The sequence below is a fragment of the Rhodotorula graminis genome (assembly GCF_001329695.1).
Source record: "Rhodotorula graminis WP1 unplaced genomic scaffold RHOBAscaffold_8, whole genome shotgun sequence".
NCBI classification, from domain to species: Eukaryota; Fungi; Basidiomycota; class Microbotryomycetes; order Sporidiobolales; family Sporidiobolaceae; genus Rhodotorula; species Rhodotorula graminis.
The window spans coordinates 200,134-226,277 of record NW_017264935.1 but is presented as its reverse complement, the minus strand read 5'-3'; the positions used below and the strand labels follow the sequence as shown (position 1 = coordinate 226,277).

At 68.2% G+C, this 26,144-nt stretch overlaps 8 protein-coding genes across 8 annotated transcripts; 4 read left to right on the top strand and 4 right to left on the bottom strand.

The window, feature by feature from the left end:
- Positions 1-240: 240 nt before the first annotated feature.
- RHOBADRAFT_27679 (uncharacterized protein) lies at positions 241-934 on the top strand (the record flags this gene model as incomplete). Its single annotated transcript, XM_018412799.1, has 3 exons — positions 241-446; positions 588-741; positions 855-934. Coding segments are annotated over 3 exons (440 nt in total), but the record flags the coding sequence as incomplete, so codon positions are not given.
- A 2,171-nt stretch (positions 935-3,105) lies between these two features.
- RHOBADRAFT_54064 (uncharacterized protein) lies at positions 3,106-6,649 on the bottom strand (the record flags this gene model as incomplete). Its single annotated transcript, XM_018417137.1, has 14 exons — positions 3,106-3,288; positions 3,370-3,477; positions 3,551-3,905; positions 4,080-4,206; positions 4,313-4,335; positions 4,446-4,629; positions 4,705-4,927; positions 4,991-5,014; positions 5,091-5,309; positions 5,383-5,605; positions 5,672-5,838; positions 5,901-6,055; positions 6,148-6,232; positions 6,296-6,649. The coding sequence occupies 14 exons, from the start codon at positions 6,647-6,649 to the stop codon at positions 3,148-3,150; spliced, it is 2,388 nt and encodes a 795-aa protein (XP_018270263.1). The 3' UTR covers positions 3,106-3,147.
- Positions 6,650-6,852: 203 nt separating this feature from the next.
- On the bottom strand, positions 6,853-8,550 carry RHOBADRAFT_15559 (uncharacterized protein; the record flags this gene model as incomplete). Its single annotated transcript, XM_018412265.1, has 8 exons — positions 6,853-7,062; positions 7,167-7,304; positions 7,415-7,508; positions 7,595-7,687; positions 7,772-7,840; positions 7,918-8,022; positions 8,099-8,287; positions 8,402-8,550. Coding segments are annotated over 8 exons (1,047 nt in total), but the record flags the coding sequence as incomplete, so codon positions are not given.
- Positions 8,551-9,998: 1,448 nt separating this feature from the next.
- RHOBADRAFT_66557 (uncharacterized protein) lies at positions 9,999-10,327 on the bottom strand. The gene has a single exon (XM_018419008.1). It carries the CDS (start codon positions 10,190-10,192, stop codon positions 10,025-10,027), a length of 168 nt encoding a protein of 55 aa, XP_018270261.1. The 5' UTR covers positions 10,193-10,327; the 3' UTR covers positions 9,999-10,024.
- Positions 10,328-10,586: 259 nt separating this feature from the next.
- RHOBADRAFT_54062 (uncharacterized protein) lies at positions 10,587-14,656 on the top strand (the record flags this gene model as incomplete). The annotated part of the gene is made up of 7 exons (XM_018417136.1): positions 10,587-10,774; positions 10,840-11,932; positions 12,004-12,258; positions 12,323-13,341; positions 13,511-13,911; positions 14,000-14,344; positions 14,415-14,656. The coding sequence occupies 7 exons, from the start codon at positions 10,587-10,589 to the stop codon at positions 14,624-14,626; spliced, it is 3,513 nt and encodes a 1,170-aa protein (XP_018270260.1). The 3' UTR covers positions 14,627-14,656.
- Positions 14,657-15,018: 362 nt separating this feature from the next.
- Positions 15,019-17,958, bottom strand: RHOBADRAFT_54061 (uncharacterized protein; the record flags this gene model as incomplete). Its single annotated transcript, XM_018417135.1, has 8 exons — positions 15,019-15,039; positions 15,123-15,606; positions 15,696-16,235; positions 16,307-16,633; positions 16,719-16,867; positions 16,948-17,061; positions 17,142-17,540; positions 17,728-17,958. 8 exons carry the CDS (start codon positions 17,956-17,958, stop codon positions 15,019-15,021), a joined length of 2,265 nt encoding a protein of 754 aa, XP_018270259.1.
- Positions 17,959-18,703: 745 nt separating this feature from the next.
- On the top strand, positions 18,704-20,679 carry RHOBADRAFT_44693 (uncharacterized protein; the record flags this gene model as incomplete). The annotated part of the gene is made up of 3 exons (XM_018414467.1): positions 18,704-18,940; positions 19,014-20,203; positions 20,298-20,679. 3 exons carry the CDS (start codon positions 18,704-18,706, stop codon positions 20,677-20,679), a joined length of 1,809 nt encoding a protein of 602 aa, XP_018270258.1.
- Positions 20,680-20,937: 258 nt separating this feature from the next.
- RHOBADRAFT_54059 (uncharacterized protein) lies at positions 20,938-25,329 on the top strand (the record flags this gene model as incomplete). The annotated part of the gene is made up of 14 exons (XM_018417134.1): positions 20,938-21,480; positions 21,547-21,642; positions 21,710-22,162; positions 22,233-22,353; positions 22,417-22,461; positions 22,530-22,786; positions 22,866-23,174; positions 23,256-23,330; positions 23,416-23,674; positions 23,758-23,840; positions 23,911-24,033; positions 24,116-24,403; positions 24,475-24,998; positions 25,082-25,329. 14 exons carry the CDS (start codon positions 20,938-20,940, stop codon positions 25,191-25,193), a joined length of 3,288 nt encoding a protein of 1,095 aa, XP_018270257.1. The 3' UTR covers positions 25,194-25,329.
- Positions 25,330-26,144: the final 815 nt, after the last annotated feature.

Genomic DNA, 26,144 nt, shown 5'->3' with positions numbered 1-26,144 from the left:
CTCTCGGTCTCGCACCCGCTCGAGCGCACCCAGCTGCTGCTCCACCAGTCCTTCAAGCACCTGCACTCCCCGCCGACACCCCTCAAGCGCCACCGCAGCCCAGACTCGCTCTTCTCCGCTCGCGCGTCCACGTCGAGGGTCCGTCCCAGCCCTCTCTCGCCCACCCGCCTCAGCCACCCTCCAGAGCTGACCTCTGCGCGCCCCACACAGCCATGGTCCAAGTCGCCGGCCCTCCCTCGCCGCCGCCGCCCTCGGCCTCGTCCCGCGACCGCCTCCTCGGCACCCTCGTCTGCATCGTCCTCCGCGCAAAGAACCTCCCCAACAAGGCCCGCATCGGCAAGCAGAACCCCTACTGCACGATCCAGTACGGCCTCCACAAGAAGCGCACCGCCACCATCGAGCGCGGCGGCCAGCAACCCGAGTGGGACGCAGAGTTCCGCTTCGAGGTCCCCCGCGACGACCTCGCCTCGCTCGACGGCGACGACGACCACCACCCCCCGGCCCACGTCACCCGCGACGGCGGCGTCCTCCCCTCGTCCGCCGCGTCCACCACCTCGTCCTCGTCGACCCTCGCAAAGCTCGACAAGGCCCGCCCCGTCGTCCCGCCCCTCGCGACCGGCTACCCGCCCAACCGCCGTGTCCTGCGCATCGCCTGCTGGGCCGACGACGCCCGCGACCCAAAGTTGATCGGCGAGGGCGAGCTCGACTTTGAGGCGACCGTAAAGTCGGGCAAGTTTGACGGTCCGTCGGCTCCCTTCCCTCTCTCTCAGTGCGTTCGGCAGGGCCCACGAGCAGGCCCTGCTCGCGACGCTCGTACTGGCGGTTGAGACTGACGCTCCTCGTCCTGCCCGCAGACTGGGTCCAGCTGTCGCGCAAGGCGAGGTACGCCGGCGAGGTCTACCTCGAGCTCACCTGGTATTCGAACGTGCGTCCTCGTCTCGTCCTCCCTCTGTCCCTCGAGCTCGCCAGAGCTCGCCCGAGCGTCTGAGACGGTGGACGAGCTCACGCCCGATTCTCCCGCAGGAGCCTCGTCCCGCCCAGTCGCCGCGCAAAGCCTCGCTCGCCGCCGCCTCGGCCTACGGCGGCGCCGGCTCGCGTGTCGAGGGCCCCTCGGGCAGCGACGATGACGATGGGGGCGCACGAGGAGGAGACGACGACGATGCGCGCACCGAGGAGTGGGACGGCGGGAGCCAGGTGGGCCTGAGCGCACCGATGGGCGCGAGGACGACCTCGCAGGGCAGCTTTCGATCGGTGCGTCCCCCTTGTTTCTCATTGTCCATCGTGACCTGTACCGTGTCGACTGACACGCCGTCTCGACGCCGCAGGCATCTGGTCCACCCGCCGAGCTGTCCGCCGACTACCCCGACGCCGACCTCGCCCCCTTGACCTCGTCCTTCTCGACCCTGTCGATGGCGCCCTCGCACCGCCCTCCCCTCCCTCAACCTCCTGCACCTCGTCACGTCGCCGCCTCGCCGTACCCGTACCCGCACGACCCGTACGCCGCGTACCGCCCGGCGCTCCCCGAGCCGTCGACCTCGACCGCGCCGTACGGCGTCGCGCCGACCCCGAACCCGTACGGCCACGACCTCGCGAACCGCGAGGGCCACGCGTCGGGCTCGCCCGCCGCGTCGTCGTTCGGCCCAGGCCCGGGCGCGCCTTACTCGCACCCGCACCCGCATCCGCACCCGCACCAGTCGCCCGCACCGCCGCAAGGGCCGTACGGCGCGTACCCGCCACCGCCGTCGCTCGGCGAGTTTGGGCAGTACCCCGGCGCGCAGCAGCAGCAGCAGCAGCACCGGCCAATGGGCGAGTTTGAGCAGCTCGCGCACGAGCATTATGCGGGGCAGGGTGCGTCGCCGCCGTTCCTCTCTCTATCTCTCTTGGCGTGTCAGTGAGTGAGCCTGTGACTAACGTACGTTGCGCCGTCGTCCGCAGGCTACTCGAGCGCGTCGCCGCACTACGCCCCACCGCTCGGTCCTCCTCTTCCTCCCCCTTCCTCCGCGGCACCTCCCTTCCAGCCGTACCCCTCGTCCCTTCCTCCTGCGCCCGTCCCTCCCACGCCGCAGCCGCCCTACCCGTACCCTCACCCTCACCCTCACCCTCAGCCTCACGCCCACTCGCACTCGGTCCCGCCACCAGCTGCGCCGTACCAGCTCCCTCAGCCGCCGGTACCGCCCATCCCGCCGACCTCGTCGCCGTACTGGACCCAGCCGTACCCGCCCCCTCAACAGCAGCAGCAGCAGCAGCAGCACGCGCTCCCGCACGCGAGCTCGTACCCCTCGCTGTCGCACCCCGCACACGCGCACGGGCACGCGCACGCGCAGTACGGCTCGCCCGCACCGCCCAGTTCCGCGCCGCCGTTCCCGCAGCCTCCACCGCCGCCGCCGCCGGGCTCGTTCGCCCCGCCGCCCTCGCTCGGCGGCACCTTCTCGCCGCCGCCGCCGCCGTCCCTGCGCGGTCAAGGCGACTACCCGAGCATCGCCGCGCCGCCGCAGCCACCACTCGCACCTCCACACGCCCCGTACGGCGCGTACGGCGCACCGCCACCGCCGCCGCCGTCGCTCGCCGGGCCGAGCGGGCCGAGCGGCGCCGGCGCGAGGCCGCCCCTGCCGCTCCCGCCGGCGCCGCCGATGCACCCCTCGGCTGCAGCAGGAGCAGGAGCAGGAGCCGGGCCGAGGCCGCTCCCGGGCCAGTTTGCGGCTGGACCGCGGTAAGAGCCGGGAGCGAGGAGGGGGCGAACGTAGAGTTTCCTGAGGATGGTCGAGCTCGAGGAACGCAGTGCGGTTGCTCGATTCGATGACCGTCTTGCTCGAGAGTGAGAGTGAGAGACAGCGAGAGTCGAGACCGCGCGATTCAGGAGCGCGAGACGAGGAGAGAGCGTTTGCCAGACGGCCGACCGTGCCAGGCGCTCAGGCCGCTTCTCGCAGAGAGCTCTCGCTCTTTCCACTCTCCGCCCGACTCGCCCAGCGATCTCTGCTGTATCGCTCAGGAGTGCCCTCGCTGTGCGCTCTACTGAGAGAGAAAGAGGAAGAGAGAATGAGAGAGGGCAAGAGAAGCCGACTTTCCGTCTCTCGTGCGCCGCAGGTCAACGGCGTCGCACAGGCATTGCCCTCCCTCGACCGACTACACAAAGTACAAGCGCGACGCTCACGACCCAGGCGCACAGTGCTCGGCGTCGACGTTCGAGTTGCCCCACCACGCCCAGAAGCTGCCGAGCCCGAGGACGTAGATCGTGAGCGCGTTGATCGACGTGCCGGCGTCGAGCGCGCTCGAGAGGACGTAGCAGTACTGCGGGCGTCGAGGGAGAGGTGCGGAGCGCGCGGGTTAGGACGAGGCGACGAGAAATGGAGAGGCGAGACGAGGGCGCACCTTCTCAAACCAGCGAGGGCGGTACCGCAAGGCCCAGTACTGGCTGAGCCACGAGACGATGAAGCCCGGGATGAGGACGTTCATGGGCGTCTGCGGCGGGCCGATCGACTGTGGCGGTACGGGCGCAGGAGGTCAGGTGGCTCGCCTTGGGGAAAGGGGACGAGGGAGACGAGGGACGCACGCCGTGGAGGACGAGCGGGACGCTGATCTGCCGCCAGAACTTGTTGCCCGTGCGCTTGTACACGAGCCAGGGCACGAGCGGGAGGACGGCGCCGGCGAGGAAGCCCCAGTACAGGACGTGGTACTGCCCGTCGAAGAACTTGCTCGGGCTGATGGCGCCAAAGATGATGCTGGCGGTGAAGAAGATCTCGGGTTTCCGGCCGCTCCACTGCTGCGTCGGGTCGTTGAGGGTGCCGTCGAGGTAAGGGCGCTTGGCGGCGATGACGCCCTGGATGAGGAGGAAGTTGACGACCGAGCCGAGCGCCGTGCCGTAGCACTGACTGATGAACAGGTGCTTGGGCGGGATCTTCATGTAGCTGCGCAGAAAAGGAGACGAGTCAGTCGGCAAGATTCGTGTGCATGGGCCTCTCGGACGACGACGACGACCTCCTCCCGCCCGACGAGCGCCGCACTTCCAGTCACGCTCTCGCTCGCACGACGGCCTCTCGTGCCGCCTCATCGACGACCGAGTAGAGAAAGAGGGGACGCACAGGCCGAGTTTCTGGTCTGCCGAGAGGTCGAGACTTTGGAGCATGCACATGTAGCCCATGCACTTGAACGTGACGTTCGCGAGTGGCTTGCCCGGCCAGATCCAGCCGGCGACAAACTCGGTGATGACTGCGGGCGCGGTCGAGGACGAGGTGAGTTGTGCGTCGCCGAAAGAGCCTCGGCCGGCCCGCCGCAAGAGGCTCGACGAGGCAAAGAGGGAAGGAAGAGGACGCACCGTTGAGGCCGAGCACCGTATTGCTGCAGCAGGAGGGACCGAGGACGAGGCGGTGAGCGCGTGTTCCATCTTTCGGGTCGCGAGAAGGAAGGACGAGGGGAGGAACGAGGTGAGGAGAGACGACGCGACTCACGTGATGGCCGCGATGATGCCGACTGGCACGAGGAAGACGATGGCGATGGCGATGGCGAGGAAGAGGCCCCAGATCGGGAGCTGGAGCGGGTAGAACGTGAGGAGGACCATGGCCGCGACGAGGTTGACGCCAAAGATGGCGGCGTAGTATGACGGCGGCACCGGCTCGTACGAGCGCTCGAGCACTGCAGACACGAGAGGCTCGCGTCGGTACTACAACTCCACGATCGACGACGATGATGAGAGGGAGGCGGACGCACTCTCGACGTGGATGTCGGCCCGAGCGTCCTTTTTGGCCCACAGCGCCGCCTTGATGTCGCCCCAGTGCCAAAGACCGACCGTGACGAGGGCGCTCGTAAGGACGGCGAAGCTGACACCGTACGACAGGGCGAAGAATGGCGTGAGGCGCAGTGGGCCGACCTCGGCGTACTTGTCCTCGTTGAGCGACAGATCGGGATCGAGGATCTCGAGGACGTCGAGACGCTGCGGCACGACGAGCTCGTGAGTTCTCTGGACTTCTGAGGAGAGAAGAGAGGCGGGACGCACGCCGAATGTCGAGTTGTAGAGGTGCTGCGGGCGGAACTTGGGGTCAACTCGCAGGTCCGAGAGGAGGCGCAAAGGGAGAGGGAAAGAGGGTGCGACGCACAGCTGCGAGAGGCGAGTCGAACGACTGGGCGTCCCACAGGTTGAAGCCAAAGTACAGGATCGGGAAGATGACCCAGAGGTTGAGGGCGAGGCCCGCAAAGTACGAGCTCTGCGCGAAGAAGGGCGTGTACAGGGCGCCCGTGCCGCCGATGACGGACCAGTCGAGCGAAAAGTTGAAGAACCCGAAGCCGTCGTAGCCCGAGCCGAGCGTGCGCAGGATGTACTGTCGGCCGAGGGGAAAGGGCATGTCAGGTTGCCTCGAGACGACGAGGGAGAGAGGATGTGGGACTCATCCAGCTGCGATTGTCGATGATGCAGAGCGTCGCGATGCTCGTCAAGGTCGGGAACGCGACCGCCGGGAGGAACTGCCACACGAAGATGGCGACGAAGGCGATGAGGAAGAAGCGCATGCGGTCGCGCGTCTGCTGCTGCAGCTCCTTGGCGCCACCGTGCAGCGTCACGTACAGGGCGACCGTGACGAGCTGCGAGGGCCAGACCATGACGGTCGGCCGGACGCTGCGCGCAGGAAGTGGGCTTGAGTTCGGGGCCTGGCTCGAGGCGGAAGAGGACGAGGGGACGCACAGGAGCTTGTAGGTCAACCCGCTCAAGCCGAACCCGATGAGCTGCGTGCTGAGCAGCAGAAGTAGACCGCCGAACATGCCGAGGTCCGTCTTGTAGTACAGCGACTGGACGGCAATGATCTCGCCGGCGTACGCCGCGTTGGCGCCCGAGCCTGCGAGGATGGCCACCTGCGGAGCGCGAACGAGTCAGTCTCTGTCCTTCTCACGGCCGAGACGAGGGAGGGACGGACGAGGAGATGCTCCTTCTTGCCGAACGGGCCGGGCACGAGTCGCTCCGGAAAGAAGCGGTCCGAGAGACGGCCGAGCGGGAACGACAGGAGGATGATGAAGAAGGACGAGAAGGACGGAGCGTTGCTCTTGAAGAAGAAGATCTGCGAGACCGAGGCTGGGCGTGGGCGCAAGAGGGACAGGGCGGGGAGAGGACGAGGTCGAGGTCAGTCGGGGGCTCGATCCTGCGAGCAGAGGACGAGGACGCACCGCCAAACACGCACAGGACCGTCCCGAGGATGAACACGCGAGGCGTCAACCCGGGAAGAGACGGGTCGTCCGACTCTGGCACCACCTGCGCGAGCAAGTCGAGGTCAGTCTGTGAGCCGACCTGCGTCCGAAAGAGGAGGGGGCGCACCTTGCGCACGATAGCCACCGCGCTGTCTATCTCGTCCTCCCTGAACCTCGCCTCGTCCTCGTCGTCCTGCCCCTCGGTCCCGCGCTTGCCCCGCCTCGCCGCCTCGTCGGCCGTCGAGCTGTCGAGGTCGTCCATGAGCTGCTGGATCTCCTCGTCGTCGTCGCTCTCGGCCTCGTAGCCAGGCGGCCGTACATGTCGAGGCGACGGGCTGCGCCGCAGCTGCTCGGGCGAGACGGGTTCGGGTCGGAGGGAGGAGGACGAGGTGGGGAGATGAGGACGAGAGGGGCCGGCGAGCGCGCGCAGCTGGATGGCGTCGTCCGTGTCCGAGTCGGCTGCGATAGGCGAGTACGACATGGCCCTGCCAGAGCCCGGTCGAGCGAGCGGCGGTGCGAGTTGAACGATGCGAGCGGTCGCGCTCGTCCTCGCCGGACGAGGCTATCTCACATGATGAGCGGGCTCTCTCTTTGCGTAGCACGGTCGCGAGATAAGAGTGGCACAATCACAACTGGGAGCCGCACGCCGTCCTACACAAAGAGAGTCCTCGCCGCGCCCGCCGCTCACTCGTCCTTGGCGTCGACCTGCTCGATCTCGAACACGACAAACTCGTGGTACTCGCCCTCCATGAGCGTCGCGTACTCGCCGAGCGCCGCCGCGTCGTCGTCGTCGCCCTTGCCCGCGCCGTGCTTCTTGTTGCGCTTGCGCTCGTGCTCGGGAACGAGGAACGTCGCGAGCGTCGACAGGAGCTTGTCGAGCTGTTTCGGCTCGGGCTGCGCGCGAGGTATGGAGAAGGTGAATCTGTGCGTCGACGAGTACTTGACCAGTCGTCCCGCTCGGGCAGAGCGAGATGAGAGGGGAAGAACCAGCGACGCACCTTGATGACGGCGCCAAAGTAGGCGGCCGGCAGGCCGTACCGCAGGACACTCTCGACGTAGGCGCGCACGACCTTGAGGTGGACGAGGACCTGGAAGAGCTCGCTGAAGTTGATGCGCGACAGGCGAAGGAGGTCGGCCTGCGAGGCGAGAGTGCTCGAAGCGTCAGGTCTGGCCCAGCACGAACTTCCTCCCGTCACCACGAGGCAGTGGCACCGAGAGAGAGAGAGAGAGGAACGGCGCGACGCACCCACATGTCCTTCTCCTCGACGACGAGCGCCTCGAGCTCGCGCTTCTGCTTCTCGATCGCCTCCTCGTCGTAGGTAAAGTCGCGCACGACAAACCTGCGGACCGCGCGCGCTCCGAGTCAGTGACGACGCCGAGAGACAGGTCGGCGTGACACAGGAAGGAAGAGAGACAGGCGACGCACTTCTTCTCGCGAGCCTTCTGCGCGAACTCGTCCTTGACCCGGCGGAAGAGCGTGACCGAGTACAGCACGAACTCGTCGTCCTGCGCGAGCTTGCTGTGCGGCGAAGGACGGGATAGGTGAGCTGGTGCGCTCGAGAGAGCGAGGCAACCGCCGACGAAAGTGAACCTCGGGACGCACGTCGAGGACCGCGGCACGACCATCTGCGTCAACCGCTCGTACGACGTCTCCCACTCCTTGACGATGTTCCTGCGAGGGTACGCCGGGTGAGTGTCCTGCCGCGCCGAATCGAGGGAGGAGAGAAGGCAGAGAGAGGGAGGCCGCACTTGGGGACGGCGACGAGGATGGTCTCGAGGTACTCGGACCCGTTCGTGCTGGCAAAGTCGGATGCCGAGACGACGTCTGCCAGTGACCGCATCGACAGATTACCGCTGTACATCGTGGGCAACGAGTCAGCCCTGTGCGCTCGGCGCGAGGGAGGGAAAGAGAGGGAGAGGGGGGACGCACGTCTTCTTGCGAAGCGCGGTCGTCACCTGGCCCTTGACGACGGCGTACTGCTGCGACTTGTTCCTCTGCGCGTTCTCGATGCTCGCGACCTCCTTGACGAGCGCGTCGACGATGTCGCTCAGGCTGCGCCCGTCGACGCGGTACTTGGACCGGTTCCACTGCCACCGGTCCTGCGCGCTGCTACTGCCGCTGCTGCCATCGTCGCTGATGAGGTACGACAGGTACGGGCGGCCGTCGTCAAGGACGAGGTGCTGCGACAGGGGCGACGAGCGGTCGTCGACTGGGCGGCTGCTGGACGAGGACGAGGCGCCGGCGGCGGCAGAGGGAGCGGCGTTGGCCGACGTGAGGTTCCGGATCGTGTCGACCGTCTTCTGGACGGCGGAGGTGACGGCCGGGTCCTGCTTGGCGAGCGTTTCAGAGAGGGTGAGGAGGGACGAGAGGGTGCCGGTCTGTGGGGAAGCGTGTCCGTCAGTGAGTGCTCGAGGCGGGTCTCGCGCATGCTGGGCCGATGCGTAGAGCAGTGCGCGCTGCCCTCGTGCCCTGCCGCGCTGCGCACCGCCTTGGCGAGTGCGCTCGCGCCCGGGGGAGATGACGAGGGAGGGGGGAGGAGCGAGAGCTCACCTTGAACTGGGGGAACTCGATGAGGGCGGTGCGGCCGAGCTTGCCGTTGCCGAGGGCGTGGTTGAGGTCGTCGAGCTGCTCGTGCGGGTTGGCCGAGTCGAGCTTTGCCGTGACGAGGAGGAGGGACGAGGGGGAGAACTGGCTCATTGCGCCGGGCTGCCGTCTGGTGGAGCGGCTTGCAGGCTGAGGTGGTGCTGTACTGGGTGCGAGCGACTGCGCCCTGGTGAGCGGCGGCGTGTGGGACGACCAGGAGCGGCTCCGAAGCAAGTGGGGAGACGACGACGACGGCGGCAGCTCTCTCTCTCTCGCTCCTCTACGTCTGGTGTAGCCGACCTTGCTGTCGAGCGTGTGCGCGGACAGCCGCTCCCCAGAGCGCCCTGGCTCTCGGGCTGTCGTTTCACGGCTCGCCTCCGTCTGCTCCTCGCTCCAACTTGCGCTCGACACTGCAACGCCGCCACGGCAACTGCCGGCGACGAGGCATGCCCACGACCAGCATGTGAGTCTGCTCCCGCTCGGTAGCGGCGAACGAGGCCAGTGGTGCCTCAGCGAAGGTCGCCGCCCTCGGTCTCGCCTCGTGCGAGCGACTCGTCGCCTGCTGTCGCGCCTGCCTCTCGCCCTGCTGCCGCTTTTTCCTGCTCAGTGCCCTCGACGTAGGTACAGGAGCTCGCTGTCCTGTCTCGGAGGCGGCGAGAGCCTCTGTCGCGTGGCTGCACGCTCGTGCGCTGCGACTGCTTGCTCGAAGCTGCGCGCCACAAGCTTCTCTTGCCCGTCTGCTGCGAGCACGCCGTCTAGTCGTCTCGACAAGCTTGTCGTACGACGAGGTGGTGGCGCCGGCGATCGCAGCTCTCGACGCAGGGCTGGTGTGGCCGTCGACGAGGTATCGTTGCTCGAGGCGAGACTCGCTGCGCTTCTCTTGCTCCCTTGACGGCTTCCGGCCCGCCTGCTCTGCGGTCTCGACGGGCCAAAGGAGCGTCGCCGCCGGTTGGTGTCGCATAAGTCGGCGAGCTAGCCAACGCTTTCTCGCTCGAGAGGCTCGAGCCCGAGGTTCTCGGCGCGCCTCCTCGCTCGCTCTCGCTCGGCGCGCCCGGGCTCTCGAACATGGACAACCGCGAGACGGACGGCGAGATGCTGCACTGCGTCTCGTCTCGTAACGAGAGGTGCAGCGAGGAGGAGAGGGTGTAAAGCGCCACGTGCGCACGCTGTGCGCGTGTTTGCAAAGTTGTACTTTCCTTGCTCGAACCGCCTTGGCTGCACCGCCTCGTTCTTCCCGTCTGTAACGGACCTCCCTGAGGTATCGCTCGGTGTCTACGCAAGGACCACAGCTCGCGGCTCGCCAGCCAAGGGCCGACGTCTGCGCGTGATGATCCGGTCAAGCCAGCCCGCCCGCGCAAGCGGACGGGAACCCGGCTTGTTGAAGCTCGCAATCGCAATAGCCAGGTCACTGTTCAGTTGTATTGCGCGGCGCCGGGGCATCTTGTCGCGCAGAGGACGTCGGTTCGGTGAGGGCCTCTCTTGAAGAAGCCGCGCCAGCTGCCTCGTCGAGCGAAACCTCTTTTTCTTGCGCTCGCGAGCTCATCGCAATAGCCAGGTCACTGTTCAGTTGTATTGCGCGGCGCCGGGGCATCTTGTCGCGCAGAGGACGTCGGTTCGGTGAGGGCCTCTCTTGAAGAAGCCGCGCCAGCTGCCTCGTCGAGCGAAACCTCTTTTTCTTGCGCTCGCGAGCTCTGCTTCTTTTGCTTCGCTGTGTATTGCGCTCTGGAACAGGCGACCGAGCGGCGAGAAGCGAGAGCGCGAGGTTGGCGTCGGAGAGTGGAGAGCTGCCCCTCCTCGTCCCCGACACCTCGCATGCCCTGAGCTGCCCTGCGCCATGCCGGCTGCACTCTCGGCACCTCAGCGAGCAGCGTCGGCGTACCCGGCCGTCCCGCAGCGCCACAAGGACTCGCCCTCGCCCACCAAGAAGCGGCGCGTCGAGACGGGCTCCGACTCTCGTCCGGCACCGCGCCCAGAGCCGTCCAGGCCGCACTCGAGCCCACACAAGCCTCGTTCCAGCCACCTGTGCGCGCGACCGCCTGTCCCGTCCTGCCGGTCACCGAGCTGACCTCGCCCCTCCACCCGAGCAGCCCTCCGCCTCACTCGACCGCCCACCGACCACGCCCTCGAGCGAGCACGGTCGTCCAAGACGGCGATGCCGACCCGAACGACCCCGAGCTGCAGTCGCGCCTGCACTCGTCGACCCTCAAGCTGCGCGACGCCTGGGACGACATCCTCCGCCGGCACTCGCTCCCCGCACCCTCTCCTCCTGTCCCCTCTCGCGCCCCGGCCAGCTCGCCAACACGCCGACACCGCCCGGCAGGCCGCACACGCGCCATCCCTGTCGACGAGGACGACATCATCGACCTCGGCTCGATGGAGATCATTCAGGACCGCGGCGTCCTGCGTCGCTCTCGCGCCGGCGCGTTCGCCCTCGGCGGGTACACGGACGCCATCGACGACGTCCTCGTCGGGCCCGACACGGGCGTCGGCGAGCCGGAGCAGGGCGGCAGCGGTGGCGAGGAGCGCGGAGCGGCGGGCGAGGGCAGCTTCGAGGAGGAGGAGGACGAGGACGACGAGTGGGACGAGCCGAACGCGCTCGATAGCGAGGCGTACGCCGGCTCGTCCGACGACGAGCTCGGCGACATGGACGAGCTGCCGTCGCTGCCGTCGCTCTTGTTCCGCGAGCAGCGCCGCCGCGACGCCGACCGGCGCGACCAGCTGCGCGATTTTTGGGAGCACGAGGCGCGCGCTCGGGGCGGGTCCGAGGCGGGAGGAGGCGCAGCGCACGAGGCGGGCGCCGGCGCGGTCGGAAACCGCACGCTCGAGGCGGTCGAGGTGGCCGACGACGACGACGAGCTGGACTTCTTTGCGCCGGCGCCGAGCGTCGCGCCGTCGCCCGTGCCTCGGCCTCGCCGGTCGTCGTCGTCGCCGCTCCAGGTCGAGGTCGCCACGCCGTCGCGCAAGGTCAAGACCCAGTCGCACGCGCCGTCGACGACGGCGGCGCTCCGCACAGCTGTCGGCGCGGTTCAGCTCGCGTCGTCCTCGCCGACCCGCCCTCTCGGCACGTCGTCCTCGGTCAAGCCGCGTCAGCCCTCTTCGACGGCTGCCGCACGGCTCGAGCTACCCGAGCAGGCGTCGAGCTCGTCGGCGGTGTCGGCGGCCCGAGCGGACCAAGACGAGGTGCGTCCCCTCCCGCTCTCGCCCTCGCCTTTACGGCGCAATCGTCCTGACGTACCTCCTCCCGCACACAGACCCGACAGGAGAAGACGAGCGAGAAGAAGCGCAAGAAGCGCAAGAAGCGCAAAGGCCGTCTGGACGAGGCGACGTGCGGCGACGCCGAGGCGCTCACGCAGCAGGGCCTGAGCACGACGAGCGCCGACCTCGGACCCGCACGCTCAGCCGTGGCGCCAGCATCAGAGCAGAAGCAGGGCCTGCAGACGCCGCCAAACTCGTTCACGACGCACAAGCGCTCGATGCCGTACGCGAGGTCGGTGCCAGCTCGTCCTGTACGTCCTCTTTCCTCCCCTCCTTTCCTGCCCAGCCTTGGACTCACGCACAGCGCACCCACAGCCCGTCTCGTCTTCACCCCTGCGCGAGGTCATCGCCGTCGCGTCGCCCTCACCTACCGCCTCGCCCTCGCCTCGACCTAGCGCGCAAGGACCCGCCGAGCCATCGCGCTCCCCCTCGCTCGAGATCATCTACCCTCGACCCCGAGCGCGCTCCCCCTCGCTCGCCGTGTGGACCGCGCCCGCTCGGCCCGTCTCGCCAGAGCTCGGTATCCCTGCGCCCTCGTCGTCCGCGCGGCGCCCGCCACCGGCCCATCAGCAGCAGACGTACCAGCACCCGACGCCGACGCCAACGCCGCCGCCTGTACCTGTTGCGCCGACCTCGCGCGCGCGCCGAGGGCTCGCCACCGCGGCCGCCGGCAAGACGCCGACGCCGCCCAAGAAGGCCAAAGGGCCCCGGCACTCGTTCGAGCTCGTGATCGACCGCAAGCCGTCGCGCATGAGCATGACGCCGCGCCCGAGTGCGCCAAGGGCGGCGGCGGCGCAGCCTGCGTCGAGCGAGCGCGGCGCGACGAGGCTGCCCCGGACGGCGGTCAAGCCCGTCGGCGAGGACGTCGAGATGCGCTCGCCCGGCGGGCTCTCGACGCCGCCGCTGTCGAAGCGCTCGACGAGGGCGGCCCAGCCGCCAGCGTCGGCGCCCGAGCGCCTCTCGGTCGCGCCCGTCGCCGAGGTCAAGGCGGCCAAGAGCCGGCGCAAGAGCAAGCCCGGCCAAGCCGGGTCGCACGCGGCGGCGGCTCTTCGCGCAGCCGCCAAAGCCGTCAAGGCCAAGGTCGAGGCGGAGCCGGACGCCGCCGGCCTTGACGACGACCCGCTCTTGCTCGAGTCGTCGCCGTCGCCGGTGAAGAAGCGCGCCTCGACGACGGGATCGCGCCCGCAGCTGCGGCGGGCGGTGACGGCGACGCCTGCACCGGTCAAGAGGACGGGCTCGGCCTCGAGGAGGGTCAGGGAGCGCAGGATGACGACGGTCGCGCCGTCGTCGTCGAGGAGGGAGGAGGCGAGCGACGACGACGGGTTCGGGGCTTGGTAGATGGCGCTGGCGCTGCTCAAGACCGGGTGCAACTCGCTTCGTACAGACTGTGCAAGCCTTTCTCTGTGCGCCCGTTCCGACGAGAGCAACTTGCACCGCCGCCTTCTCCTCCTGGCGACCGCGTCGTCGTCGCTCTCGGCACTCGCTCAACACGTCGCTCGCGAGCACACCGACGCGTCCAGCAGCAGCAGCAGCAGCAGCTCCGCCAGCCGGCCCACTGCCCACCGTGGCGACCCTCGCGCCGAGCGTCGAGGTGGCCCCACTGCACGCCGTGCAGCTGCTGCACCTCGTCGTCTCGCTGTCCTTTACTTGCCACGCCCTCGCCGTCCTGTCGTACCTCCTCTCGCCGTCGCACATCGTCCTCCTCGTCCTGCGCGTCGTCCTCCTCGTCCAGTTCAGCAACCCGCGCCGGACCCACCCGACCCGCAGCCTGCGCTTCTTCACCGTCGTGTGGACCCTCCAGGCCGTCGGCATTACCGCCGTGCATGCCTTGACGGGCAGCCGAGGCACCAAAGGCCCGAGAGGCCACGCTCAAGGCGGCCTCGTCCTCGACTTTGTCGGCGTCGGTGCGTCCGCCCCTTCCTCTCTCTCTCTCCCCAAGCCTCGCTCGACCTTCCTTTCCGATCGAATCACTGACTCTCTCGAGCGACGCAGCCGCCACCCCCTCGACGTTGCACCTCCTCTTCATCGACGTCCTCCTCGCCCTCTTTCAACTCGCGACTCTCCTCGTCGCGTTCGGCGCCACCGTCCCCAACGACCTCGACGCGAGCATCAGCGGCGAGGGTGCGAGGGACTACTCGGCGCTGCTGGGCCTCGGCGCGGCCGAGGACGACGACATCGACGAGGACGTGCGGGCGCGAGCGTCGTCGAGCAGGTCGAGGGGGCGGAAACGGAGGGGATACGAGAGCGTGCCCGGTGGAGACGAGGATGACGACGGATTCGATATGGACGAGGTCGACGAGATGCGGCAAGAGGAGCGAGAGGACTCGTTCGGGCTCGGTGCGTCCCTCTCTCTCTCTTCATCTCCTCCTCGTCGCGCTCTAACTGAACTCGCCGCTTTCCTCCACAGGCACCTTCAAGCCACCCACTCCCTCCTCATCATCCGCCTCATCGTCCTCTCGCCTCGCCCTCGACCCCTCGGCGCAGTACGTCCGCCTGCCCGTCATCGCCGACCTGCGCCTGCGCACCGTCTGGGCCGAGGTGCGCAAGTCGGCGAGCCAGGTCGACACGGAGCGAGTCGATGCGGGTGTGCGAGGGCTCGAGGAGGGGCGAGGAGCGTAGCATGTATTGCAAGGACTGTACGACTCGGCGAGCGAGCTGCTGGGGCGCACGAGTGAGAGAGGCCAAAGCGCGCTTCTGCGAGAGGGGTCCGCTCTCGTCTCTTGCTCTTTCGGCGGCGCACAGGCTGCGGCGAGACGACTTAGATACACGGAGCGAGCAACAGGGGGCCTGCGGCGAGCCGGCGAGGGCTGAGAGAGTACGAAAGAGGTGAGGACGACGAGGAAGGCGATCGAGAGGACGGCTAGGCAAGAACGAGGGGGACGAGGAGACGAAGAAGAGGGCAGAGGGTATGCGAGTCGACGGTGAGGTGGACGAGATGCGGCGGGACGGCGAGGGCATGGACAAGGGGGAGGTGCGGCGAGGAGAGGTCGAGGGGTGCGAGCGCGAATCTTCTAGCCCATCGAGAGGTCCTTCTGCGAGCGTCGGTGAAAGTGCCTGTCAGTGCGAGAACTATCGAGAGAGAGGCAGGGAGGGAGAGAGAGTGAAGGTGACGCACGAGGAACTTGTCGAAATCGTCCCTCCTGACCTCGACGACGCTCGCGTCAAAGTACCGCTGCTGCGCCTTGGCCCTCGACCGGATCGCCGCCTCCTCGAACGCTCGCCCAAACCGGTTGCGCCGCACGTCGCCAAACTCGTCGGCGGGAACGACGCCGACGACGAGGAACTTGTCGCTCTGCTCGTTGAGCGCCGCGAGGACGAGCGGCAGGTTCTTGGCGGCGCCCGACGCGCCGCCGCCGCCCGCGCCTGCGGCCGTGTGGTGCTCGAGGAGGGCGCGAATCGAGTCGACGAGCCAGTGCGCGAGGCGGAGGAGCGTCGCCGGGTGCTGGAACACGGCGAGGTCGGGCCCTTCTTTGAGCATGGCGAGGCGGTACGAGCGGAACATGCGGATCGCCTGCTTGTCGAACAGGAACGAGCCCTGCGTGATGACGGCCCGGTGGAGCGCCATCGAGAGCGGGAGCGCTTTGCGAAGGAGGGACGTGCTGCGGGAGAGGACGGCGCTCGAGTGTGAGTTCGACACTGTCCGGCGGCCGACGAGAGAGAAGGAGACAAAGAGGAAGGAGCGACGCACTCTTCAGGGTCGAGCGCATCCCACGCGTACCAGAAGTTTTGCCGCCTCGCGTCAGACTCGTCCCGGTCCCGCCTCGCGCGCTTCTCCTTGTCCGTCATGCCCTCGTCGTCCTTGTCCTTGACCGTCCCGTCCGGGTTCAGGTTCTCCTTGTCGCCCTCGACGCCGCCGGGCGCGCCCTTGGCGACCCAGCTGCGCATGCCCTGCGCCCACTCCTCGCGCCCGCCGTGCTGCGTCGCCGCGCTGTGCTGCCCGACGCCGCCCGCGATGCCGCCCTCGCCGCCGACGAGCGCCCTCCTGCCGTCGGTCGCCGACGAGAAGTCGAGCCGGACGCCCGTCGCCGCCTCGAGCATGGCGCCGAGCGCCTCGACGCAGTCGGACGCCGACAGGTCGACGCGCCAACCCGACTTGCGGATGAACGACGGATAGGTGAGGTCCCACAGGCCGTACGCGGCGCGCTGCTCGTTGAGCATCGGGAACAGGGACGTCTTGAGGTCGGTCGACATGTGGGCGTACGTCTCGGACGACTCGGACAGCGACAGGCTGCGTGCGGGCGAGGACGAGTCAGTCTCGTGCGCTCGACGGGTAGGGACGAAAGAGAGAGAGGAACGCACCCCATCTTGGCGAGCAACCCGCTCAACTTCTTGCGGCCTTCGACGGTCCACAGCTTCATCCTCCCGCCGAGGTAGCCCGAGTGGAACATGGCGTCGTACAGGTTCCAGTGGCGGAACAGGCAGAACCGCAGCTCGTCGCTCGGGCGGATCGAGCGGTCGCGCTCGGACGTCGAGGCGTGCGTCGTCGACACGTTGCCGGCCTCGAGGGCGGCCGCCGTCGACGAGAGGCGCGCGACCTCGGTCGCGTACAGCGACTGGAGCGACTCGTACGCCGAGAGGTCGATGAGCGAGTTGGTGAGCTGGTGCGTGAGGCCGAGGATGGCGAGCCTGCGAGAAAGGAGAGGGGGGACGAGGGAGAGCGTCAGGTGCCGCTCGCCACGAAAGAGGGGTAGAACGAGGACTGTCGACGCACCAGACCGAGTCGATGTCTGCGCGCCCGAGCCCCTCGGCAAGGAGGTACATCATGCCGGCGACGCTCTGCCCAAAGCTCGAACCCTTGGCCTCGTACTTGGCCAGCTGCGCCCGATACGCTCGTCGCTGCTCCTTCGACATCGGTTTCGGCTGCGCACGTCGACTCCTTGTCAGTAGCTGTCACTCGAGGGCGAGCCGACGACTGGCGAGAGGCGCAGAGAGGGACGCACCGAGTCGGTCCGCCGCCGTTTCCTGCGCCCGTTCTGCGAGTCCTCGTCCTCGTCGTCTTGTTCTGGCTCGTCGTCCGAGTCGTCCGAGTCGTCCGAGTCCGTGTCGGGATAGGGCTGCGAGAGGGAAGGGCAGGGGGTCAGTCGCCGCGACCGATAGATGCCGGACGGATGGGGAACGAGGTCTCGAGACGCACCTGCAGCTCCTGGAACGCCTCGCCCTCGCGCTGCCACGGGTTCTCGGGGTCGATGTTGTCGTCGCCGGGCCCACCCTCGAGCGCCTTCTCCCTCACCTCGTCCCACACGACGACGCACAGCTCCTCCTCGGGCAGCGGCGCCAACCTTGCCCTCGCCGCCGCGCCTGCGCCGCCCGCCGCACCGAGCGCGCGTACTCGTCGAGGATCGAAGACGGCTTGGGCGTAGTCGCACCGCGTGAACAGGTTCGACAGGGCGATGGGTCGGTGCGAGTCGACGACGTGAATCATGCACGAGGGCGGGAAGTCGAGGCCTCTCTGGCCAGAGGCAGGGTCGCCCAGGCCGAAGAGGGCGTACAGGTCGGCGGTCGCGCCGAGGTTGATCAAGATGAGGTTGCGGATCTGTCGAGGGTGAGGGGCGAGGGTAAGCGGTCGAACAAGGACGGGGCCGAGGTCGTCGTCGACGACCAGCAGCGGCGTCGCCTCGGCCAGGTCTGTCGACAGGACAGGACGACAAGTAGGCCGTGCCGCATGCGCGTCGGCAGAAGGGCGCAGGGGACAGAGAGAGAGAGAGAGCGAGCAGACGCACCTCCTCGTCCCTGAGCTGCTGCGCCTCGTCGGCGAGTTGGGCCCAGCTGCCGACAGGCACGGTTTGATGCGGCACGTCGTCGGTCTTGAGGAGAGCCGACAGGAGGCGGGCGGCGCACAGGGCGTCGACGTCGGGAGCGACGAGGAGGAAGGTCGAGCAGGCGGCTTGTCCTCGAGCCCTTGCGACGATCTGCTGGTACGCGTAGGCGTACTGGCCGGACGGCAAGTACATGGCTCGACTCGGCGGGGCGTGCAGCAGGCGGCGGTGCGGTGCTGGAGCTGGAGGTTGGATCGAGATGAGGAGCGACGCGCCGCAACGCGCACTGAGGCCGAAAGCTAGTGGTCCGCTAGTCGGATTAACCCGAGTAAACGCTCAGGGGAGGCGGCAGTCTCCAGGGCGCTCGTCCTCGCCGCTTCCCGGTCCATCTTCCTTCCTCTCTCCCTCCACCACTTTGCCGATCCGCCTCGGTTTTGCTTGCCCGTCGCAGCCTCTCGTACACCTGCTACCCGCCGCACACCAAGCACCTCGCGCCCGACGCGCGCTCAGCCCGCACTCGACCCGCCCTCATCTCGCGAGACTTTTCATCGCCTCTCGTCTTTTCTCCTCGAGCAGTCCGGCCACCAGCACCCCGCCCAGGTGTCCATCAGCAGCTCTCGCACACTGTGAGTCTCCCCTGCCTCCTCGCGCGAGCGCCCTTGCGGGCCTCGCCGGCCTGCCCTCCTCGTACCCCTCCCCCTCTTCTTCGTCGTCGTCGTCAAACGATGACAACAATTCTGGATGACGAGTCTGACGGCAGGGATGGCGGTCCTGAAAGGGACCCCCTGCCGGTCATGAGCGATACCTTCCGGCTACCTAATTTCTTGACTGAACCCCCAACGACCGACGACGAAGAGCCTCGACGAGCCCCGCACGAGCAGCACATCCTCCAGCGCCAGTCGAGCAACGTACTGACTCTTGTCTTGCACGCGCTCTACAGATGCCGCCGCCTCAACCCTCGTACGTCTCGCGCTCGTCCGACAAGGCCTACGACCCTGCGACCCTCTCGGACGACGACGACGACGACACGGCTTCTATCACGAGCCGCTCGACGTGGGCCTCGTCGGCAGCAGAAGGCGGTGAGACGACTATTCTCGGCCTCATCGACGGCCGCATCTCGTCGACCAAGGAGGACGAGCTCAGCAACTGGAAGATCAGCCGAGTCGGCGGTCAACCCGTGCGGCCCACCCCCTTGCCTGCCTTCTCCTCGGACCACGTCGTGGTACTGACTCGGTCCCGTGCACCTGCAGTCGTTCCCGCTCTCGGTCCCGCCCTCGACCTCGGCCTCGCGCTGCCTGTCGTGCTCCCGGCCCATGCCCCTCCTCGCCCAGGTCTACTGCCCGCTCCCGTCATCTTCTCTCGAGCGCGTCATCTACATCTTCTCGTGCCCTCGCCCGACCTGTCGCCGCAAGGACGGCGCTATCCGGGCCTGGCGCGCCAACGGCCTGTGGGCCGAGGGCGCTGCCGAGGAGGCGCGCAAGGCCGAGGAGGACGCCAAGCGGGCGCGCGACGAGGCCGACAAGGAGGACAAGCGCAGGAGGGCGCAGGCGATCGACTTGGGCGGGCTCGTCTTCGGCGGCGCCGCGGCGGTGGGAGGGCTTGGGGCAGTAGCCGGAGCGGCGACGACGACGGGCGCTGGTGTTGCCAATCCCTTCGGGACGACCACGACTAGTTCCCCCTCCTCGTCTGCTGCCAATACTACTGCCGCTCGTTCCACCAACCCGTTCGCGTTGCCCGCCTCGTCGTCGTCGTCGCCCGCCGCCAGCTCGAACCCGTTCGCGCCCGCCGCGTCGGCCTCGTCGCCGTTCAACCCGTTCGCCGCGCCCGCACCTGCACCTGTACCTGCACTCGGCGCAACCCTCGCCTCGGCGGCCGCAAACCCGTTCGCGGCGGCACCCTCCTCGGCGGTCCCTCCTTCCGACACCTCCTCGGCCGCTCTCGCACTCGAGCCCGTCACCTCGACCTGGTCGTCGTCGTCGTCGTCGTCGAGTGAGGCCGACAGCCTGCCGGCCTACCCAGCGTGGTACATCTCGACGATGTACGAGCCCGCCGGCGCACCGGCCCCGTCCTCGTCCTCCGGCGCGCCCAAGGGCAAAGGCCGGGCGCGCGACGCCGACCTCACCGCGCTCACGAGCAGCATGTCGCTCGGCGACGGCGACGACGGTCGGCTCGAGGGCGTCGACGAGGACGACGAGGACGACGAGCGCGCGCGACCGGGCAAGGGCGCCGGCGGGCGGACCAAGAAGGGCGCGGCGGGCGGGCAAGGGCGCAAGGACGGGAGCGGCCGGACAAAGGCGAGCGCTGCGCCGAGCGCGGGTGCGGCGGCGGGAGGCGGCGGGTGGGAGGGAGAGGGCTACGAGGTGCAGAAGGTCAAGGGCGTCGACGAGGTCTTCTTGCGCTTCCAGGAGCGGGTGCAGCGCGAGGGCAAGCAGGTCATTCGGTGCGTCTCTCTTTCCCTTTCTCTCTCCCTCCTCCCTCGTTCACCCCGCCGTCGACCGGTGCGTGCCGCTAACCTCGCACGGACCCGCCCGCAGCTACGAGTTCGCCGCCCACCCTGTCCCCTACACGGCGTCCTCGGCCGCCTACCGCCTCGCCTATCCATCCTCGTCTTCCCTCGCGACTGCTCCCGGCGCAGCAGGCCCCGTCGCGCCGAGCGTCGGCGCGTACACCCCGTCGCGCCTCCCTCGCTGCCGTTCCTGCGGCGGCGCGACCGCGTTCGAGGCGCAGCTCATGCCGCACCTCGTCGGGCTCGTCAATGCCGCTCCCGGCGCCAAGGACGGCGAGGCGCAGGACTGGGCGACGGTGTGGGTGTTGAGCTGCGTCGCCGAGTGCGAGGGAGGAGCCGAGGGCGGCGGCGAGGGCGAGAGCTGGAGGGAGGAGAGGGTTCTCGCCGAGTGGGAGGAGGAGGCGGTCTAGCTATCGATGCAGTGCAGCTGTTTCCGACCGTGCTACTCTCGAGGTGGCCCGTGCGAGAGTTGTCTGCGCGCAGCGAGCGGGAGGTCGACCGTCGTCTCGTCTTTGCTCGGCGTCCAGCTTGCCTCTAGCTGTCTCTGATAGTGTACTGCACGGCGTGAGTACAGCAGACTTGCACCAGAGCGGCGAGCGAGAGCGTGCTGCGGTCGGCCAACTTCGTCGCGAGCCTCGCTCTCTCGCGCTCCTCCCACTCGCCTCGCCATGTCGACGCGGCCCTCGAGGACCACCAGAAGCTCCGCAGCGGCAGCAGCACCCACAGCACCCGCAGCCGCCACCCGCACCACGCGCAGAACCACCACGACAACGGCTCCTCCCCCTCCATCAACATCGGCCGCCGACCCTCTCGCTCGCCGCACGACCCGAGCCAGCAGGGCCAACACGCCGAGCGCCGTTCCCGAGGTCAAGGTCACCCAGACGCGCGCGTCCATGGCCCGCAGTGCCGCCAACTCGCAGCCCTCGTCCTCGTCCACGACGCGCCCTCTGTGGTCCTCGAGCCGGGCCAACGTCAGCACGCCGCCGCCAGCCAGCGCCACCACCCCGCAGGTCAAGCGCGGTACTTCGCTCGCCGTGCCCGGGTCGAGCCTGCGCCCAAAGACGCCCGGCTCGGGCCTCATCGCGCGCATGACCAGTCGCGAGAGCCTGCGCCAGCCCAAGACGCCCGCGCCGGCACCTGCGCCCAGCCGCCAGTCGGTCGCACTCGAGCACTCGGTCGAGAACTACGACGGCGCGAGGGAGCCGATCAAGGTGCGCCCCGATGCCTCTGTCCCTTGTCGCTCGCCGACCACGACTGACCCTGAGCTGGACCTGCAGGCCTTCCTCCGCATTCGCCCTGCTCCGCCAGGCGTGCCCATCCAGAGCTATCTCCAGGTCCTCAACGAGACGGACGTCCTCATGGTTCCGCCGATGGTGCGTCGTCGTGTTTCTCGTCTCCTCGCGCCTCGACCAGACCTTGACGCAGCTCGTCACCCTGCAGGACCACCGTCTCAACCCGTCGTCCTCGTCCTCGTCCCTGTTCTCGAACGCGCTCCTCCGCTCGTCGCACTTGCACCTCGACACGGCGTCGCACCCGTCGGGCACCCCGGACGACGTCCTCGCATCGCCCGCGACCAACCACCACGTCGGGCCCGACCCGTCGACCTACGGCAGCTTGTACAAGTTCACCTCGGTCTTCCCGCCGACCTCGCTGTCGTCGTCGCCGTCCACGAGCTCGCCGAGTGCCGCCACCTCGCAGTCGCAGAAGGCGTTCTTCCAGTCGACGACCCTGCCGCTCGTGCGCGACTTTCTCGTCAAGGGCGAGAACTGCCTCCTGTTCGCGTACGGCCCCACGTCGAGCGGCAAGACCTGGACGGTTCAGGGCGGGCAGGGCGACGACGCCGGGTTGCTCCCGAGGGTGGTCGAGGTCGTCTGCAGGAGCTTGAAGGGCGAGGTGCGTCGTCGCGTTCCTCCTGGTCCTCGACGGCCACGAGACTGACTCGTTGTCCTCTTCACTCTCGCAGAGGCGGCCGGCGAGCAAGATGACGCCGCCGCCGAGTCGTGCAGGTCCGCCTCTCACCTCGACGCCGCCAGGCGCCGGCGGCCCTCGCGAGAGCCTTCCCGCCAAGGCGGAGGACCCCGAGGGTACGTCCTCATTGTCCATCGACGCCTCGCGCACGACCTGACCTCGCTTGCCCGTCGTCGCAGTCATCGCGCTCTCGGACAGCTTCGAGTACTCGGTCTGGGTCTCGTGTGCGTCCCTCTCGTCCCTCATTCTCGCGCCCCTCAAGGACGGCGTGACTGACACACCGATGTTGCAGACTCGGAGATCTACAACGAGAAGATCTACGACCTGCTCGAGCCGCCTGTCCCGACTACCTCGACCTCGACACCGGCCGCGAGCAGCCACGGTGGCGGCGGCGGCATGTTCAAGAGCATGTTCCGCAACTTGACGACGGTCAAGCGCAGCGCCCTGAGCCTCAAGGCCGACAAGTCGGCGCCGGCGACACCGGGCGGCGGCGCGTCGCAGCAGAAGGTCGTCGGCGGCCTGAGGGAGGTCAAGGTCTTGAGCGCCGAGGTGCGTCCCGCCTCGTTCTCTTCTACTCTCCTGCGCTTCTGTCGCAGGGTGCCGACGTGTCTCTCGCCTCGCCACGCAGGAAGCGCACGCCGTCCTCGCCCGTGGCCAGTCGAACCGCAGGGTGTTCAGCACACTCGCCAACCGCGCCTCGTCGCGCTCGCACGGCATCTTCACGATCAAGGTCGTGCGCTCGTCGCCGCACACGGGCGCCGAGGTGTCGACGTCGCGCTTCAGCATCGTCGACCTCGCCGGGAGCGAGCGCGTCGTCAACACGCAGACGACGGGCGAGCGGCTCAAGGAGGCGGGCAACATCAACCGCAGCCTCATGGTTCTCGGTCAGTGCATGGAGGTGCTGCGCAAGAACCAGGAGCGCGAGAAGGGCCGCAAGGTGCGCTCCACTCTCTCCATCCTCGCCTCCCGGTTCGGCGACTCGCCGACGAGTACTGACTGCCCTGCCCCGGTCTCGCAGGCCGCCATCGTGCCCTTCCGCCACAGCAAGCTCACCGAGATGTTCCAGAGCTTCTTCATCGGCGACGGCAAGGCGGTGCGTCCCCTCTGCCTCCCCTCGTCCTCCTCGCACGGACCCTCACTGACTCGGCGCCTCTCCCTCCTCCTCGCCTCGCTCCCAGGTCATGATCGTCAACATCAACCCGTACGAGACGGGCTACGACGAGAACTCGCACGTCATGAAGTTCTCGGCCATCGCCAAGAGCGTCGTCACGACCCTGCGGCGCGGGCCCGACAACCACGTCCTCCTGGCGCCGACGCCTGCTCCTGCGCCGCTGCCCGTGCCGGCAATCGAGAAGAAGCAGGTCAAGAAGAAGGAGCCGAGGGTCGTCCGGGTCTCGCTCGTCGACGGCGGCGAGGAGGAAGAGGTTCTTTACGAGGGTCCGTCCTCGCGCTCTCTTTCCTCGTCTCACCATGGCCCGACGGCCAGTCACTGACTCGCCGTCTGTCTTTCCCGCCCGCAGAGGAGACCGACCTTGACGACGACACCGACGAGGACGAGTTTGTCGGCGCCCTCCTCGACGAGCTCAGCACTCTCCGCACGGCGGTGCGCTCCCTTCTCGCTCCCTCTCTCTTCACGACGTCGCACTGACGATCATCCTTGCCCGCACACGCAGCTCCTCGAGGCGCAGATGAACGCCGTCCTCGCCGTCTCGACCGCTCGGTCGCAGCTCGCCAAGGAGTACGAGGCCAAGATCCTCGCCATGGACCGGGAGCACCAGCGGCGGCTCAGGGAGGAGGTGCGTCGTCTCGTTTCCCTTTCCGACGGTCGTCGTCTCTCACGAGCGCCGTACTGATTCCGCGAGAGGGCCGTGCACACAGGCGGTCGAGGCCGACACCAAGTTCAACGCCAAGCTCGACATCCTCACGCGCCTCCAGGCCGCTCGTACGCCCGCTCGTGGTGCAGGTGCGGGCCGGGCCAGCTACATGACGCCGTCGACGGCGTACGACGACTCGGACAACGAGGAAGAGGAGGACGAGCTCGAGGGGGACGGTGGGAACGAGTCGGGAGAGGAGGAAGGAGAGGGAGAGCTGCGGGACGACAGCGAGGAGGTGCGGGACATGCTTCTGCCGGGTGCGGCCGGGGACACCAGCCTGGCCGAGTCGACGGTGCGTCCAAACTTCCTCTCCCTCTCGGCTCACCGCCGACGAGCCCGTACTGACATGCACTCTGCCCGCAGGACTCGATGTCGCCTCTCGCCGCACGCGTCAAGCACGTTACGATGCTCTCGCCGTCGCCTCTCGCCCAGTCGCCGCTCTCGCGCTCGCCGCTCGCGACCGACTCGGCGATGCTCGCCGCCGACAGCAACGTCGACGCCGCGGTCGAGAACCTCGTGCCGGTGGCCGAGGCCGATGGCGAGCCGCAAGAGCAGACGGCGGCACCGGCGACCGCCGAGGACGAGCCACTCGTCGTCGACGAGCAAGACGAGCTCGCTTCTGCCGACGAGGGCGAGATAAAGGCGGCTTCCGACGCCGAGTACGACCCGTCGCCTGTACCTACGCCCATCAAGGACACGCCGTCGCAGCTCTCGACGCCTCGCACCGGCGGCGGCGGCGGCAAGGGCAAGGAGAACGAGGCGCCCACGCCCGACGACGCTGCACTCGCCGAGGCCGACGACGACGAGGCGTACGCCGAGGCGGACGAGTTCGGCCTCGACAAGAGCATGGTCATCCGCTCGGGCAGCAAGACCAAGAAGACCAAGCGGTGCGTCCCTCTTCCTCTCTGTCGTCGCCCTCGTCCGCATCCTCGAGAAGGTCGACTGACTGACCTCGTGTCGACGCTCGCAGCAAGCTCGGCGTCAAGGTGCACGACGTCGACGACCTCGACACGATCGAGGGCATCCTGTCGCCTATCCGCAAGACGCCGAGTGCGACGAGCCGCTCGTTCCTCAAGCGCTAGTTCCTCGTCCTCCCTCCCTCTTTCCCTCTTCCTCTTTCGCCTTTCGTCCGCCTGTCTATCCCCCTCGGTCTCTTTCGTCTCTCTCTATTACCAATGTCCACTCGCGCTGCCAACGACGACATTCCTTTGCCTCGCCTTACGTGAGCGGCGGGTGAGGCGAACGAGAGGAGCGATGATTGCGCAGCCGCTTCTGTTCTGGTAGAGCTGTTACGAGAGCGTCCGAGAGTACCACGCGGCCCTGGGCAAGCGACACGACGAGCTGTCTCGCCTTTGCGGAACTTGGTCGAAGTCGGGCCGCGTCGTCGTCGTCGCCGCCTCGCCTCTCTCCCCTCCCCCACCACCGCTCACCACGACCGCTAGAGCCATGTCTTCTGCCACTGCACAGAAGCGCGCAGCCTTCTCAATCCTCGCCTTCCTCGAGGAGTCGCTCTCCAACGGCGCCGTCAAGGCCGACGACGTCGAGAGCATCCAGGTCGCCAGTGCGTTGCCCTCGTCCTCCTCGCTCTCAGGCCTGCTCGGCGACCCAGTGGAACTGACGGGCACCCTCACACACAGGTCAGTGCATCGGCGAGGCGTTCGGCGTCAGCCTCGAGGACGACCAGGACAAGCGCGCCTACTCGCTCAACAAGTCGCTCTCGCAGGTCCTCGACGAGGTGCGTCCCAGGCTCTCTGTGCACTCGAGGACGGACGAGAAGACTGACAGGCTCCTCCCGCGACAGGCCGCCAGCTCGTCGCCCGCCGCATCGGCGCCCAAGGAGGCGTCGGACGAGGACAAGAAGGAGGCCGAGGCGGCAAAGGGTCGCGGCAACCAGCTCATGGCCAAGAAGGACTACCAGGGCGCCATCTCGGCCTACTCGGACGCCATCGCCAAGGACCCGCGCAACCCGGTCTACTTCTCGAACCGCGCCGCCGCCTACTCGTCGCTCCAGGACTTCAAGCAGGCCGTGTCGG

Bases quoted from the DNA above. Each gene is read 5' to 3' on its own strand.
- RHOBADRAFT_66557 (XM_018419008.1), bottom strand. From the start codon at position 10,192: ATGCCCCGGCGCCGCGCAATACAACTGAACAGTGACCTGGCTATTGCG.